At 40.2% G+C, this 16,725-nt stretch overlaps 3 protein-coding genes across 3 annotated transcripts; 1 reads left to right on the top strand and 2 right to left on the bottom strand.

Moving 5' to 3' along the window:
* Positions 1 to 1,984: 1,984 nt before the first annotated feature.
* LOC5509950 (b(0,+)-type amino acid transporter 1) lies at positions 1,985 to 8,997 on the bottom strand. Its single transcript, XM_048732945.1, has 10 exons — positions 7,665 to 8,997; positions 6,541 to 6,666; positions 6,097 to 6,196; positions 5,692 to 5,736; positions 5,427 to 5,550; positions 5,146 to 5,249; positions 3,371 to 3,467; positions 3,079 to 3,234; positions 2,676 to 2,853; positions 1,985 to 2,488 (listed from the first exon to the last, which is right to left on the bottom strand). Exons 1-10 carry the CDS (start codon positions 8,173 to 8,175, stop codon positions 2,418 to 2,420), a joined length of 1,512 nt encoding a protein of 503 aa, XP_048588902.1. The 5' UTR covers positions 8,176 to 8,997; the 3' UTR covers positions 1,985 to 2,417.
* Positions 8,998 to 9,123: 126 nt separating this feature from the next.
* LOC5509925 (cilia- and flagella-associated protein 45) lies at positions 9,124 to 13,131 on the bottom strand. Its single transcript, XM_001630391.3, has 10 exons — positions 12,979 to 13,131; positions 12,743 to 12,841; positions 12,429 to 12,537; positions 12,253 to 12,322; positions 11,531 to 11,759; positions 11,267 to 11,353; positions 10,802 to 11,065; positions 10,211 to 10,596; positions 9,698 to 9,988; positions 9,124 to 9,520 (listed from the first exon to the last, which is right to left on the bottom strand). Exons 1-10 carry the CDS (start codon positions 12,979 to 12,981, stop codon positions 9,388 to 9,390), a joined length of 1,671 nt encoding a protein of 556 aa, XP_001630441.1. The 5' UTR covers positions 12,982 to 13,131; the 3' UTR covers positions 9,124 to 9,387.
* Positions 13,132 to 13,356: 225 nt separating this feature from the next.
* Positions 13,357 to 16,697, top strand: LOC5509952 (39S ribosomal protein L37, mitochondrial). The gene is made up of 3 exons (XM_001630373.3): positions 13,357 to 13,769; positions 14,163 to 14,503; positions 15,992 to 16,697. The coding sequence occupies exons 1-3, from the start codon at positions 13,381 to 13,383 to the stop codon at positions 16,348 to 16,350; spliced, it is 1,089 nt and encodes a 362-aa protein (XP_001630423.2). The 5' UTR covers positions 13,357 to 13,380; the 3' UTR covers positions 16,351 to 16,697.
* The last annotated feature ends 28 nt before the right edge of the window (positions 16,698 to 16,725 follow it).

Here is a 16,725-nt window from a genome sequence, read left to right as displayed (position 1 = left end):
GTCCAGCTAGAGTACTATCGTCTACCTTGTGGCCCTGTTTCAATGTCCGAATTGTGGTTGCTAAGCCTCAATATTGTGAGGGCAACCCTCTGTTGTACATTAGATACTTTGTTATTATTAGAGACATTGTTATTATTACCTCTTATTGGAATAATCATTGATTGCTAGATAAAAACAAAATAGTATATATAGGTGCTTTCCAATCCAAAACAAGAAAGAAAGACTCATTAGTGGCTCCATAAACTCACTTCGATTGATATCAGGCATTCCTTTAGTAGCCTTTAATGGCTTTGTGTTCTTACAACAAAGGGTTTATAAAAAGAGCTTTCTGTTGTTTCTGTGAAACAGTGATGCACTATAAAAACAAATATTGAAACAAATGTTTTCCTTCATTGTATGCCACTCCCTTGTTCTGCCCTCCCTGCGCCTCCGATGGCGATGTAAGTGTAAGAATATGAACGCCTAAATATTTCATTTTTTGTCTAAAATAAGCACAAAAACCTTTTTTTTAGATCGCGCAGATTTCAACATAGTTCAGCTTACTTTTTTTTGTTTTTGTGCACTGATATGCACGTGCGCGACTGAGCACAGGAGAACAAAGGCTAAAGGCGCGGGCAACACGAAGGATGTCATATGCACGTACGCGACAGAGGACAACAGATAAAAAAATGATAAAGGCGGAAATATATATTACCTCACGGCGTGCTGTGCAAGATGACGATATTACCAGCACACTACTAGAGCAATATGCTAATTCCCAAGAGGCGCAAGCGGGAAAAAGACCCCGTTTTTTTAGTATACATCTCAGCGAGCCGTGCGTGGCGTTACCGACTAAGACAGCCCTGGGATCCTGGTTATTGCATCCCCTTTACTGCGCGGGTACCTAAGGTTCCTTTTTATTGAACAGTTCGCTGGAGATAGCGGTGTTGGGGCCGAAATCTCCAGCCTAGCCGTAAAGCTTTAGCTGCCATACGGCGTTTCAGCGTATGTCTGGAAGTATGGTGTATTTTTTCTCTCGCTTAATCTGATCTGAGGTTCGATGCTCGGGCAAATTGGCTCTGCCTTTTTTTCTATTGTTTATCAGTACTTTTTATGAATTTATTTTTTTCCAATTTCTGTTCCCGATTATTTCCCATTCGCTAGAGTGGATTTATCAAGCAACTGATTTATACATTTGACACTTGTAACATTATTAAGGTACATGTAAGAACCGTGCGTTCATGTAAAACACACGCACACGCACACACATCCGCTCCGCCCCCCTCCCCTGATCATTACTCAAATGCAACTATGAATAGTGTACTGACATAAAAACCCTGATTTCAGTTCATGGCTGAAATCAGGGGGCATGTGCCCCCCCCCCCCCCCCCCTCCTGGTGCGGCCCTTCGGAAAGATTTGAATAGGTTGGATTGCTCTTTTACCAAGAGCCCCTACTAAAGCTGAATCTGCAAAGTCAAATAATGATTGTTTGTGTTATTTTAAACAACCATGAGCTAGTGATTTCTGTCTTGTCCATTTGTATGAACGCAAATAAAACATGAAGTCGCACTGTAATCTTTGGTTGTCGATGTGGCTAAAACAACCAAATGCAAGTTCTTTTGTGAGGGCTCGTTGCGTTGCCGTCACCTGGGTCACGAAGTTGAATAATTGGATTCAGTATCCGCGATTTGGCAATGGCCTTTTGAGTGTATCTTGGGTCTTCGCTTTGTGGATTCTTGTGTGCAACCTTATTTGAAATAAGTGTATGTAAAATAGGTGTATGTATAATGAAGAAATAAAAAGAGAAGCAGATTCCAAGAGACAAATGTCTTTTTGGTGTTTTACGACATTTTGTAGCGCTTTCCTTGAGGGAGTGGGTGAGTTAAATGGTAATTGTGGGATCATAAAGGAGAGCAGAATTGAACTGACTCAGTCCAGGTATCAGGCCCCAGCCGCTAATATTGAAAGGAAAGAGTAGAGAGGGGTTTACAAGACTGCCGCGCAGGAGGTTCTGAGGAGGTCTATTCATGCTTGAAAGAGACAAAATATATGATTATATTTTTTCGGAATCGTGACGAGGCAAGTGCCTCAGTCCGTATCATATCAGTACTCTATGCTTGCCAGAGATTACAAGTTACTTTTCTATTTGGCTTGTCGTCTTTTCTACGGTTTCTATACCATAAGAGATAGAGTTCTCTAGGCCTACTGACAATGATACCTAGGTCTATAGGAAAACTTGTGTGCGCCATACCACAACCACGCTCATACCCAAGATTGTTTGCTAACAGTCTAAGAGGAAAATGGATAGTGTTTGACGATCATAAAATGCTTAGAAATGGTCAAGGGAGTTCGCTCCCTACGCACCCCCTGGGTACGCCTCTGGCAACAGCTGAGTTTCGGTTGTGTTTGTTTCATTCGCCAAACGGAAAACTCGGGGCTAGAGAAGATCTTTTCCTGACTCTGGAAGAGAGACGTCTAGAAGACTCTGAAGTTGAAGTGTGGCTCGATCTAACAAGAAACAAAAAAAAAAGTGTTGTTTATTCAGTGGCAATCATTTAGCCGAGTTGGTAGAGAAAGGCAGAAATAGTTAACCATTTTATAATTATATATTGTTTCTATTTGCATAATCCAGGTCGCTGAAGTGCCAAAAACACAGTTACTAAGATGATAAGTGTAGGTTATGATCTGTACATACCAAAAGCTTCAAAGACACACTTGGGGAGTAATTTGAAGCGCACAAATACAAAGTACACGGGAATTCCAGCCAAAACGAACAGCGTTGCAAACGATGAAGCTATGGGTGCCTCGTAAAATGGCGCAATAACAAGATACAGCGAGAGAAGCAGTATCAGGCATGGGATAAGTATGAAGACCTGTTGACACAAGCAAAGACCATGGCCACTTCTAAAGAATGTCTTTATACACATCTGGAGATTCATCTTATAAGAAAAGCACATGTCTGATTATTTGCCTCAAAGGGAATATATATGTTTGGTAATTTACTTATAAGGAAGGTACATGTTTGGTAATTAACCTTATAAGGAATGTAAACGACTGGTAATTAACCTTATAAGGAATGTAAACGTCAAGTAATTTACCTTATAAGGCCTGTGCACGTCGGGTTTTCTGTAACGCATCCACAGGAGGCCCGAGATGGTGGCACCGTAGTTCACCCATGTCAGGAAACTAAAGTAGTTGAGAAGAGACGAAAACGTCGATACATCGGGAATCATCATGAGAACGCAAATGAAGGCCTGAATGAGAATAGACCATCAGCACACAAGAATCATGTTGTCTAGTTAATTGTTAGGACAAAATAGTTCAACTTATAAACAATTTGATAATTAGCGTGCCCACCACCAACCTTTAAAAATATAGTTCGAGTCTCACCGAGAATAAGATGGCAGGAAGAGGAGTTCTTTTCTTTTTGTGAATCATCGCCATGATTCGAGGAAGATGACCATTTCGGGCCGCAGCGTATGTCAGACTATAAAAAACAAAACGGTTCGTACATAATGAATAACAGTAGTATAACAACAGGAACAACAAAAACAACAACTTTAATAATGATAATGATGATGATGATGATGAAGGATGATGACGATGATGATGATAATATAATAGACTTGGGGGTGAGGTAAATCGCAAACCCATGTGACCGGGTGGTATTTTGGGTTATTTTAGATTTTGCAAAGATTTTAAGTAAGCGATTTTTGGATTGCGATTATAATTGTTTTACGTATTTTACGGATTGTTTCTCAAACGTGATTCTAATTCGATCCGTACACGTTTAGGAATTTACTTTCAACATGTTTCAAATTCCTTTAGATTAGTATCAATAGCTTGATAGTGATAATTGACTTAAGTTTAGCGTCCTTTTACCATTTCCCAGGAAGATTAGTTTCTAAATTTGACAGGACAATGGACGCTGAGTAATTTGAACGGTAGTAAATGTTAGCGTCCCTAGAAAAATGCGCGTCCCCAAGCGAGTATAAAAGCGGCTGTTTTTTACAGTATCTGTTAGTTTTTTTTAGTACCGTTGAGCAAAGGAGACGCATTGCTTGCGAGGCGTGGTGCGGGAGCGAGAAATGCAGTTGCTCAGGGAAATTTGTTGATAAATCCTTATGTTATGAAGGAATTGTTAATCAATGCAAAAGTCGTTTCCGACACTTCAGATATTTACTTTCACTTTCCATTCGACACTTCACTTATTTGCTTTACGTGGATCTCTTCATTGCTTGACTAAGCATGCGTAGTTACTGTTTAGCAAAACAGGTTTTATATTTGCCAGGCTTAAAATAACAGTTTAACGATTACCTTTATCCTTAATCTTACCGCTGTTAAATTACTTAATTTTGCATATTACTATAGTCAAACTCTTCCTTTTATACTGCTCTTGCTATTTTTATCGGAGGAATTTATTATAAGTCATTTATTATTTCATCGTTGATTTTCTTCCCAAAGTCAACACCCGATCTTCTATTCTTACATCATCCTTTAAACCAGTTTGACCAGTTTATTAATAAGATTAGTATAAATTGAGCAGCATAGTAACTAGCTCTAGGATTGTGCTGTAACTGTTGCGAGGACACTTCACGACAGTGCTCTGGGTTGGTTTAGTCAGGACTCTCTAAAGTTGGCTTCGTCAACTTTCCGGGAAAGAGATGTTCTTTCAGTACCTTCCGAAAGCACTTGCCTTCTTACAGCCAACCTCCCGCTAGCCAGTGGTAGCTCTACCATTTGTAAAGACTCAAGCGGTGCAATAAAGAACAACGAAGACGGTCAACCCTTGCTCAGCGTGTACGATCCCCGGCTACCCCCAATACCATAAAAGAATCACACCCAAAAACCTCGTAACACTTATAAGTCCACGCCTTGCATCATGTATTCGTTCTCACGTTGCCTTTCGCTCGATCGTTTTCGTTTCATTCCATTTATTTTTGCCTACTTTTTGGCTGGTGTCAGAACCTGATAGTTTTGCTTTCAGTATTGCATTTGTTTCTACATTTTTCGTAACCTCACGGTAAATGTCAAGTTCCGACGGTTACACCCACAATAAAATTTATCTTCAGCCGAGGAATCCAGGGTGGTTTTGCCAGACTATCAGGAATCAGGCCTAGTGTAATGCAATCAGAATTGAATCAAATAAGAAACATATTATTTACCGTCCGAGAGCAAAGCAGGAACCGTTGACAGAACCAAAAACTGAGCAGGCTACCAGGAAGGGCATTGTCCAGGCCATAACTCCATATAGACGATAAGCTAGCGTCTGTGACAAGTAATTCACATCAGCTAACAGCAAACGCGACAAAACGTTTGGTGGCAAATCAGAGATGATTGACAATGACATCGCCACCAATCTTGTTGTAAACATAGCTTAATGATTAAAATATGCTGTTATTTGTCTCGTCTTCTTAGCCGTTGTTTTCAGTTACCGACTACTTACAACAGCGACTGCGTTGGATTCTTGTATTTCAACTGGACTAAGAACCGCCAGGTATCCGACATTGACGAGTACATATGACAGAGTTACCACGGGGATGGAGATCCAGATACACAGAGGAAGGTTCCTAAGCAATAGCAAAGTACACAATAGCTTTTTAACTAATCGAGGCGTTCTAAGCAGCGAACTAAAAATATAATTGAGCGACAAAAAAATAGGAATTTCTACTTGTTTATTACCTTTCGCGCTTTACTTTGTAGACCTTTACCTTTTTGGATTTTTCAATTCCTCCACACAATAGTTAACGTTGTTCCTGTGGAATAGAAAACCCAAAAGAATCAGTCAACGTCTGTTCAAATAAACCAAAGGGTCGGAGCTGCAAATTCATAAAGGTGAGATTTTAAGTACTAAAACGCAAATCGCCACAATGTACCTCAATTTTCAAGCCTTTACCATATCTCGCGACACCCTCCTCCCACAACCACACCCTTCTCCCACAACCACACCCTTCTCCCACAACCACACCCTTCTCCCTCTGTCGTCGCCACTAAATGGACGATTAGGCCTTTATCGATCAAAAAGGAAAGGCACAGGGAACGAGATTCCCCACATAGCGTCAATCGTCATAGCTTATTGTAACTATGGTTACCTGGTGCCGCATCTTTGTACTTACCACCCATCGTAAGAGAAGAGTGCGTTGTAGAACGCGAACCCGACCAGACCGACGCGCGTTTCACTCCCCTCAAAAACATCCGCAAAACTTGATACGTGACCTTTAAAATTACACAGCAATAATCTTGCTTTTTATTCAGAATTGAATAAAAATCTGGCAAAAAAAACCGGGGTTCAAGAAGATGTGTTGCGTATCCAACTCGCTCGATTTCTTTATACATAACATACTATATTTTTGGTAGAGTCCAAAATTTTTATACTACGTTTTCGCTGGCGGCCACCATCTTGAAAAAAGGCCCAGATCCTAACGTTTAAGTTTAACTTGTGCAACTGGTGGGGGAACTGGGGGCTAAATAAGACGCTAAGTTGGGTACGCTGTGGATTATGGGAAGAATCAGCCAATCCCCAGAAAAGCAGAACTCTTTAATGAGAGTTTGTAACTCACCCATTGCAATCCTAACAACGCCAGTAAAGACGAGCATCACTATGGCAACCATCTTAGCAACAGTGAAGCCAACCTGGATTCGGCTTGACCACTTAACGCTAGCACAGTTGAGGAAGACTACTACCCCTGCATAGGGAGAAAAACAACATGAAATAAAGCCTCTTCCCCACGATACTCTTGGTCTGCTTTAATCATGCGGATTTAAAATAATGATATCGCAGAGACAAAAATCGCTGAGGTAACATTGGCACTTTGTAGTTGCAGCACGCGTGTATGAATGGCCGCGACAATGCGACAAAGAATTGCATAAAAATTGCAAGTGTACACCGGCCTTTAAAAAGATGACCGAACAGCCTAGAGGCCTGGAACGAGACACTTCAGAAACTGGAGGAATGTAAACAACGGTGACTAGAACGCAAAAAAAATAAGGTTTCACAGAATTGCATCTCTCTATGGCAAATAATTGTAACTGAATCATTTAGAGAAAATGAATCGTAGTGATCTTAAGGGTTAGCAACTTTCATCTGAACAAATATTTAGTTAAAAAAAATAACGTATGTATGAAAAGCAATGTTATTTTGCATGGTACAAATATACGTATAGCCAAGGAATATCGACCCAGACATAACAGCATAGCGTGTGTGCCAAAATTACCACGGAAGCCCAGAAGGAGGGCCTGCGAATGGTCCCCCGAAATTTCAATGTGCTCGCAGTTTTCGGCTAATGCTCGCATGCTCGCGCAATTTTTTCGGTCGTGCTCGCATTATATTTTCCGATGTGCTCGCTGCTCGATTTATTCGAAAACTTGAAATTCTCGGTCTCGCATAAAAAACGGGGTGCTCCCAAGCTCGCAAGTGCTCGCCAAAGACCATTCGGGGGCCCTAGAAGGGCTACTTGATACTTTGTTAAAAACAATTTGTACCAGTTGTCCCAAAACACCTTATAAATATCTTATCCGCTTAGCGGACCCAATTAACATAACTATTTAGGCTGTCAGGGAAAAATTCCATGGTCCTTTTTTTTCTTCTATGCAATTGAACTTCCAAATTGAATTAAAAGCCTTAAACTAATGTTTTAGTCAAGTAATCGAAATACTTGGCGCCGATTTCTAATTAACAGCCCACCTAAACTAGCCGCGGCAATCAGCTTCCTGAGGCGCTCCAGATCCTCCCGTTCATTGCAGCCGGGATAGAAAGGCTCGGTGACATACGCCCCAAACACCAACAGCAAAATCACAATCCCCATGTTCTTGATAAAGAGGGAGTAAAGCCAAGCGAACAAAAATGCAGGTAGTGGACCAAAGGCTTCAAGCAAATACTCGTATTCTCCTCCAGACACCGGGATCATCAGCCCCAGTTCAATGTAACACAGGCTTCCAAAGAGGCTTATAAGCCCTCCAAGGCACCACACGACGAGGCTTAGCCCCACAGATCCCGAGTACACCATCACCCATTTCGGAGTAGCGAAGATCCCTGAGCCTATGATTATCCCGACAAGTAGAGATACCCCTGTGGGTACTCCTAACGAGCGCTTCAGTGTAACACGCGGCTCTACGTTCAACGACTCGTCTGGAGCTCCATCTTCGTCAGCTCGCAGGGTAACGTTTTCGTTTGGATCTTCGCTATTCTGTTTCATATTGTGGTTTTTGGTCGGTTTGGTTGTTAGGGAATATATCTCGCGTGAAACTTTATATTATTTGGGTTATTGACAATCGAAGGTCAGAAGATGCTAATAGGGTTAGACAATGGCTGTATAATATATACTATATTAGTATAAATCTACTCACATACTAACACGAATCCAGCAATTTGATTGGCTCCCGTACTCACGATCTATTGAGCGATAGCGAGTAGCGAACGAAAAAACCGGCGTTTTTCACAAAAACAACATGAATTATTACTAAAATTGTCAGTTATTCGAAGGTAGTATGTGAGTGGATTTATACTTTAACAATTAGACTACTCGTTCTCGTTTTCTATGAGTCAAATAGTTAACTCGGCGCTACGAGTCTCGTTGACTATCTATTGACTCATAGAAAACTCGAACTCGTCGATACCCGTTACGGACGCCTGCAAGCCAAGTGAAAATCAAGCTCAAGTTAGCGGGTGACGGAGAGTTCGAGTAATCCGAAGTTTTATTGATCCACTAGCTGGAAGCACTCATTTCCAAATAAGAGCAAGGGCTAGAAGCCATGCCGTATTAGATACATGGACTCTAAAGTGTATGTAGAAAAAATTCTACCTGCACCATAAATTTTATTTTGGTACCAGAATGTCTAATGCCAGCGGCGTAGCCAGAGGGGTGGCCTAGCCCCCCTCCCCCTTTAAGCAGCAAAAAATACAGTAGATATATGAGACATTATCTAAAATACAGGAGAAAATGCCTTGAAAGTCCCTTTTGGGCCCCCTCCTGTTCGTCCTGGTCGTCCTATCTTTTAGCGTTTTAAAATCTCCCCCTCTAACTTACGATGGAGTATCGCCCGGTGATTTTTCCGAGGTTGTCGGGCCCACAATGTCTACTAACAATACACACTTTATCTTTTCAAATACGAAGTTGAGACTGCGATTGTAAAATTCAAAAACATTTTCTAAAAAAGACTTTTATTTTTCACTCTTAACAGAGAACTGCTCAACTAGATTTCCTTCCACGGCTATTTACAATCAAGAAATAGGACATACTATACAATGAACAGATGAAACCCAATAGGCAATAAAAGCATCAAAAAAGGAATGCTACCCATGTACAAGTATTAGCCCGATAAATAAGGCTTCAGTTGTTTCAAATTTAGCTAAAATCCTTCTATTAGATTGATATGTGACATTGTTTATATTGGATATCTAGTAGCTTCTAGTATAATCTGGATAGCGATGGCGGCGGGGCCTCGATTCGTCGTGCGACTTCGTTGCAGTACTTGTCTGGTACTCCAGCGTCTTTGAGCTCGTGAAGCTTGCGTCGTTTGATTTCGTCGAGTTTTTGTCGTCTAGAGAAAGCGCAGGGATGAGTTATAGATTCCAAGATCGTTTGAAAGAGAGGGGAAAGCGTAAAAATATTCAAATGATATGACCTTTTTTCAGGCCGTGGCTGATTTCTATACATGACTTTGGTCATGGATATCATGAAGAAACTTGTCGCATATTTCCAGGAGTTAACTGCTTACCTGGCCTTCGCTTCCTGGTCGAGTTTGATCCCCTCCTCAAAGAAGGCGTTCCTGTTTTTCACCCTCTCCTTCTCTTTCTCTCTGATCTGCTGTCTGACCTCGTCGGCATATTGGTGGCGGCGGACCTGAGACACGTGTTCAGCTTCCTCGTCTTTGTGCATTTGCTCTTTTTGCACTCGTAAGACACGTTCAAATTCTGCTCGGTCCCTCTTAGCCTGGACGGCCAGGAAATGCTCCTTGTTCTTTACTTGGTTTTCTCGTGCTTGACGTAGCATTTCTTCAGTTTGTTTCCTAAAAGAGATTCATTCAGAATGTAGAACGTTGTCAACTTTAGATAAAAATGTTTTGTGCCCTGCCAACGTTTTGAACTTTTAGTTCAGTACTTAAGGGCAACTTATAAAAGGTTACAAAATCACTTCATACATAGTTCTTACTAATGAGTTTAATTAGTATAAAAACAGTGAAAAAACACGGATCAGATTTTGCTTTATCCCATTTTTTTTCAATACTCACTGTTTCTCAGCTTCCTCTCTCTCCTTTCGTCTCCATTCCCTCTCAGCTTCCTCCTGGTTTCGCTTGGCCCTTAGTGCATCCTTTTCTGCCTGGACATCCTTAGCTCTCTCCTGCAGAGCCCTCAGACGTGCAATCTCTTTCTCCTTCTCTATCCTAATCTTCTCCTGTTCCCTCTGGTACGCCTCCTCACGCTCAGCCTTCTGCTTCAAGTATTCCATCACCTTTAGCTCCTCCATTTTCTCCTGCTGTTTCTTGACCTCGCTCTGTCGCTTTATCTCCTCATTAGCTTTGGCCACCTCTTTCATTAGGTTTTTCTGAGTCTCATGTTTCTTGACAAGGGCTTCCATATCTTCGTCCTTTAGCCTTTCAAGGTACTGCAGCATAGCCTATGGGACAACAAATAAAACATGAATTTGTGAGGACACAGTGACAACTGCTACTAACTGGCAGTGATGAAATGGGGAGGTACAGACAAGCCCAGCAATGTACAGTATGATGATTTTATCAAAACACAAGAGAAAACAAAAAAAAAGCTCCAAAGCAGCTTGTTCCTGCTGAGAAATTGAGAGAAGTATTAAGAGCTTTACTTACTTGTGTCTCCTGGTCTTTTTTCTCCTCTTCCAGCAATCGTTGTTGCTTATTGTCTTCAATCTGGATATTTAGAACTGCAGCACCCTTCAATCGCTCGATATGCCTCTCTTTTTCTCGCTCCTCTTCCTCTTGAAGCTTCTTGAGACGCTCAACTTCCATCATCTCGTCTAATCGCTTCTCTTCAACCAACTGCTCTTTCTTTACTTCCACCTTTTCAATGAGCTGTGCGTCTCGAATGGCATGGCACTTGGCATTCAAAATGAGCTGTAAAAAATTTAAGATGGATTTCAATACTTTAGAAGGATAAATTTCAAGGCATCTTTGAACATCAAGGTCAAGATACAAAGAATGGGGTTTAGAGGTCACAGTGGCCCTTTGCTGTTTTGGTTCTGTCACAAGGATTAAAGAATTGTTTATTTTATTATAAGCTATTAATTACTTGAACTCTCAAAAAGAATATCTCACCTCATTTAATTTTTTAATTTCATCCTCCTGTTCTTCCATTTGTTTGTTGGCATTTTCAAGCAAATGTTGGCTTTTCTGCTGGGCTTCCTAGAAAAATAACGAAAACATAAGAAACAGGGACAGAAAAAAGACTATGAAATGGTAGTATTTCTTTTACATTCTTTGTGTTTGCAGGTGGTACAGCTTCCTAGCCCTCCTCACAAGCCCAGTACCAGAAGGTGGTTGAGTCATGTGCATAACCTTGACATATTTAGAAGAACTTACAATTTCTAAGTCAGTGAGCTTTTCATTTTCCTTCCTTTTCAAGTCCATCATCTGCATAAAGATTTTCCTCTCCTCAGATGCATTCTGCAGTTCCTCCTTCTTTCTCTTCATCTCGTTGTGGGCAGCTTCTCTCTCTTCTTTGGAAATAACACGGGAAGCTGATTTGATTCGCGAAAATTCAGACCAGTCCAAGATCATTGAACGACCAGAAGGGTCTTCCTCAGGGATCCTACAACAACAACCACAGAAAAATAAGCTCAAGAGACGAACAACAATATACATCTCTTGAGACCAGTTTCCCCAAAAAACTATGGGGTAGGATCATTAGCCAATATCCCTTTAATACTCTAACCCTAGATTGTGCACTTTAAAACAGCTTTTCACTAGCAAAGGAAGGAGAGAATACCTGTGAACTTTCTTGCTAGATCTAGCAACAATACAATAATCTTTATTTACCAAGGGTAGCATATTACCTGAATTACAGTTTTCTAACATATGGCAAATGTAAGTGAAGATAATGCATATCCATTTACACATTTTAAACGCATAACCATCTAAAGCCTATGTTTTCTCCTTTGTCTTTGCTTCCCTAGATAAACCTTGAAATACAGTGAAATCTCCATAGCCCAAACTCCTAGCTAATTTGTCTCCTCTAAGACTTGAGCAAGTTAAGTCTCACTGAAGTAAACCCTATTTTTTCAGTGAGTAAATTTATTTTTTACCGTAGTCTCCGGATCAAATCCTTGGTTATAACTTGGATTGTTTCTGGCTCTTGTGTCTTTGGTGTTCGCCCTTAAAGAAGAATCGATGTGAGATCATAAACTATTCATCCACAAACATATATTTGTTCCTTCAGATATGCAAGTACATGTCAGGTTTTCCAGTAATAAGATCTTACCAGTTGCATTTGGTGCTGATCTTGAACGTCGCTCGACAAGAAGCTCTTCACCTCCCATTTGTTTACGAGGTTTAGTTGTTCTCTGTGGCGAGCCGAATAAGTTCTCATCCTGGGTCAAATAACCAGTAAATAATTAATTTTTGTCAATATATATTTATTTATAACATAAAACCTGGCATTCTAGCTAACATAAGTGTAGATGGAAAGGGAAGTGTAGGAAAGCAGTGTCGTGTGTTCAGTGTAGTAGAGTCGAGCTAAAAACGAAATCACAGTAAAGATCCTAAGCATAAGCAACGTAGTAAGCCAAATCTTACCACTGTAGATGTTTTATTAACTGTCCGGTACTGACGAGTCCAAGATCGCCTTGATCCAGACGATCCGGCCGAGTCGACCGAAACAACAGTGCTGTTGGGCTGCAAGAAGAGTCCACAAATACACTCTTAGAAAATCGCTTCAAATTCGGCGAAAAATCGATCACAATCAACATCAAATCGAACAGTTATAAAATAAAACCTATAAACTATATCATGGGAAAGTTTGGTTTACTCACCATGTTGTTTAGAAGTGAAAATTCTAATAATTCGTCTTGGCAGCTCTCTCAAACCAGTCGGAGAATCAATATGGCGATCACCGTGCGAACGATAAACTTTACTTCCTCTGTCGCCCTGGCGACCTGCGTAGTAACAATCACAAAGGGTGCGACGAATTTTCTCGTGGGGGAGGGTGTTAGAAAATGTAGAATTCTATGTAAATTAGAGAAAAAAATAGTCATATAAAGATTTGAGTTTTTTTAGTATTCGTTAATAAACAAACTTTATTTTAAATTGTATTTATTTTAGTAGAAAAAAATTCCAACTAATTAGTAATCATTTTTCAAAATTTTCCTACCCCTCCCTCCTGACATTGAAACAGATTATCACTGAGGATGCCTGGTACGAGTTAAAAAAAGAAGATGGCGGTCAACATGTTGCTGCAATCAAGGTTATTTCACGGACATTTTCGTAGGAATTTGAAGCCTCATATCCGCGACTATGCTTTTTTTCGCTGCTCAAGGCTTAGTACTATGGTAAAACCCTACATTTTTCACTCAAAAACGAGAACTTTAGAGTCAGACTCACAGGGTCTCTATTTGACGAAGTCAGTTCTGGTGGGTGACATGCCGACGTTTGGGTCAGAGAATACGTTCGAGGCAATAGATCGCGATGAGTTGATGTCTAGATACCGACAGTGCGTCTTGCAGACCAGATTGTTTAATTATGAGGGGGAAAGATCTACGAAAACAACGTGCGCAATGCCTTTGATGCAAAACATGATGAAGGTTGTCTGGAGTCTTGCGGATAGGTACGTATCAGAGACACAGGCAGCCCACTCTTACAATTAGTGTATTATATTTGAATGTCTTTGTTCTAAACCTAACATCAACATAAAAACGATAATATATAATTTTTTGGAAAATACCAATTAATGAAGGCCATGTGCTGTACGTCAGAGGTGTTTACATGCCCCCAAATAGATACCCCCATCAAATAAAATCAGTGTAGCGAATAATTATATTTCCCCAAATTAACACATTTTCTCATTCAAAGTAAAATGAAATATAGCATATAAAATAAGAAAAAAAAGCACCCAGCAAGTCATGTCCAGTGTCAGAACAACTAACTTTATGCTTATATTTCATACTTCCTCTTCCTCGCAATTATATTTTTCCTATTTAAATACTTTTTTTTTTAACAGATTTCCAGGCTTATTGGACATGACATTGTCCTACAAGCCACATGTATCAGCCACCTGGCCGCGCGGGAAACAAGACGTTCAAGTGTCTGGAAACCTGGGGTTTCTCCTCTCCTCTAAAAATATCTTGAGCCCCTTTGCAAATCCAGATCAAGTGAATGCAACCAAGAAGCAAAGCCTTGAGAACCTTGACATTATAGCTCCTGTGTTCAACTTGCATCAGATGGAAACTAAGGGTGAGATGGATACTGGCTTTTACCCTGGTGCACCATACCCCAACCTGCATACCCTGGTGATGGTCAACACAGAGAAGGACTGGTCAATCAGGGATATCTCAGCTCAAGGTGAAGCTAAAAGAAACTTAAAGAGCCCCTGTCAACCTCCATGTTGTCATCCTAGCAAAATCTTAACTTCATTAAGTATAAAACCTTGCTGTAAGAAGGATAGGATTGAAACCTTTTGAGTTCAAGCTTGGCTGGTTTTAATTTATTTCAAAGAGGGAAGATGAATTACCTGGGGAGGGACTCTCCAGAAAAGTAGACAGGGGTGATCGTCACATCTTTTAGGTATAAAATTTCGACCAACTGCCATCCCTTAGGGGGTGTTGAAGGATTTTTTTCGATATTGCTATCTCATAGGGTATAAAATTGGACCAACTACTGTTCCTAAGGGGATTTTTAACATTTTTATCTGAATCTGCAATCTCTTAGGGTATAAAATTCAACCAACTGCTATTCCTAAGGTGATTTTTACCATTTGTTTTTATTCTGTTATCTCTTAGGGTATAAAATTTGACAATTGCTATTCCTGAGGGGGTGTTTACCCTTTTTTTGTTTCAATTCTGCTATCCCTTAGGTTAAAAAATTCCTTCAACCACACCCAATTTGCTATCTCTTAGGGGTAAGAATTTCAGTTTACCATGTGCAAAGGGCCATCCCTTGGGATTTTGCCGACAATAACCCCTGTCTGTTTTTATTGGAGTTCGCAAGGAGTTGGCAAGGATTGGGTTTGAATGTGAATTAAGAGAAATACAAGCCAACCTTAAGCATTGCATCCTTAGCCACTTTTAAGTACATTCCGTTTGAAAGTTCTATGTTGTGTAGTGAGTCAAATTTGTATGAACATGATTTTTCGTCTTTCTTGAAGAAGACTTTCCCTTGGTTTGTCCATATGTATTTCCAGTGTGACTACTTTTTCATCTTGTTCACTGCACCAAACAATTTCTTTCGCTTTGGAGTCAGTGATTCTGAAATATAAATTTTATTGCTAACATCTACATTGGTATCTTTACACAACTCTCGAAGGATTTTGAGGTGGTTGGCTTTCTTCCCGGCGACCTTCTTTCTGTTCTGGTCTTCTCTTTGTGTAAATTTTACTATGATCTTGCTTTCCTTGCTATACATAGGAAGCGGGTTATCTATCGATATGTCGCAGTATTCGATGTCAAGCCCCATATCTTGGCCAAGGGCCCTGACTAGGTCAGAGCAGGTTGTATCTTCGGTCGCTTGCAGTCTTGCTACCTCGCTGTTGTTTTCTCGTTGTTTTTTTTGGGATAAGGTCGTCATAAAGTTCAAATAATACGGACAATTGCCTACACAAATTCTAAGTGAGCCAAATGGCAGAGCTGATACAAAACATGGCCGTCCGCCATGGCACTACAGGATGCCAAAATGATGGTTGATAGTTTTATAGTGCAGTCTATGCTCAAACATGACTGAATATAAGCAAAACAATATTAAAAAATAATTTAAATCAGCACCTCGACCATTTCGATTGTTGTTTAAACGACAGTATGGAATGATTGCAAAACTTATAATTTTCTTAATTTTCAGGGATGATGTTCACATTTGCTAGGCTGGTTGCCGAAGCAACATGTAACCATGGCTATCAAATGGGGGAAGACCTAGAAGAACCCTTAACAGGGCAGTGTATCATGACAAATGGCATCAGACTCTCATTCCTTTGTTTCCAGTTAAACACTTTAGACTTGCGCTCAGATGAAGGTGTGAAAAACATGGTTTGGCTCAAATCAGGGGTGCAGATGTATGAGCGGGCAAGGCTTGAGGAGGTTCCTCCTGAAAGGAAGTTAGATCCGATAACTTATGAAGCTAAAGTTGAGGGCTTCAATACTGACAGTTTTGAAATGTTTACCAATATGCTGTTAAATGGTTCACAGGATGATCAGAGTTAGTGCTAGTTAAATACATGTCTACTTTTACAAAGTTACATCCTTAAAGTAAAATAAAATTGAAATTGCTAACCCAAAGTTTCTATATAGGTTTTATAACTGTTATTTTGAGTTATCCATGAACCACCAAGTACAAAATGATATAGATTTTGGCTTCTGTCAAGTCAAAAGCCTTGAACTGCTTTCATAGGTCTACACATTAATGGCGTCCAACCAAGCCAGTTAACAGCAATCGTTGAAAGAGATGAGAAATGCTGTAGTATGTAGGGAATGGTACGTAGGTGAAAGTTCTCATAATACTGAAAATTGCAGTAACCTAGATCCTTGAATTTATTGGAAAGACAGTTAAATAAAAAAAAAAAACAATAACAACTAGGG

Source organism: Nematostella vectensis, chromosome 9 (assembly GCF_932526225.1).
Source record: "Nematostella vectensis chromosome 9, jaNemVect1.1, whole genome shotgun sequence".
Taxonomy (NCBI): domain Eukaryota; kingdom Metazoa; phylum Cnidaria; class Anthozoa; order Actiniaria; family Edwardsiidae; genus Nematostella; species Nematostella vectensis.
This window is presented reverse-complemented; position numbering and strand designations above follow the sequence as displayed.

Coding starts and splice junctions, on each gene's coding strand:
- LOC5509950 (XM_048732945.1), bottom strand. CDS start 8,175: ATGAAACAGAATAGCGAAGATCCAAACGAAAACGTTACCCTGCGAGCT. Junction 6,667..7,664: donor GATTGCCGCGGCTAGTTTAG/GTGGGCTGTTAA, acceptor CTCCCTATGCAG/GGGTAGTAGTCTTCCTCAAC. Junction 5,737..6,096: donor CTCTTCTCTTACGATGGGTG/GTAAGTACAAAG, acceptor TCTATTCCACAG/GAACAACGTTAACTATTGTG.
- LOC5509925 (XM_001630391.3), bottom strand. Junction 12,323..12,428: donor ATCAGCACCAAATGCAACTG/GTAAGATCTTAT, acceptor TTCTTCTTTAAG/GGCGAACACCAAAGACACAA. Junction 11,760..12,252: donor GATTTGATCCGGAGACTACG/GTAAAAAATAAA, acceptor TTGTTGTTGTAG/GATCCCTGAGGAAGACCCTT.
- LOC5509952 (XM_001630373.3), top strand. CDS start 13,381: ATGGCGGTCAACATGTTGCTGCAATCAAGGTTATTTCACGGACATTTT. Junction 13,770..14,162: donor GTCTGGAGTCTTGCGGATAG/GTACGTATCAGA, acceptor TTTTTTTAACAG/ATTTCCAGGCTTATTGGACA. Junction 14,504..15,991: donor CAGGGATATCTCAGCTCAAG/GTGAAGCTAAAA, acceptor CTTAATTTTCAG/GGATGATGTTCACATTTGCT.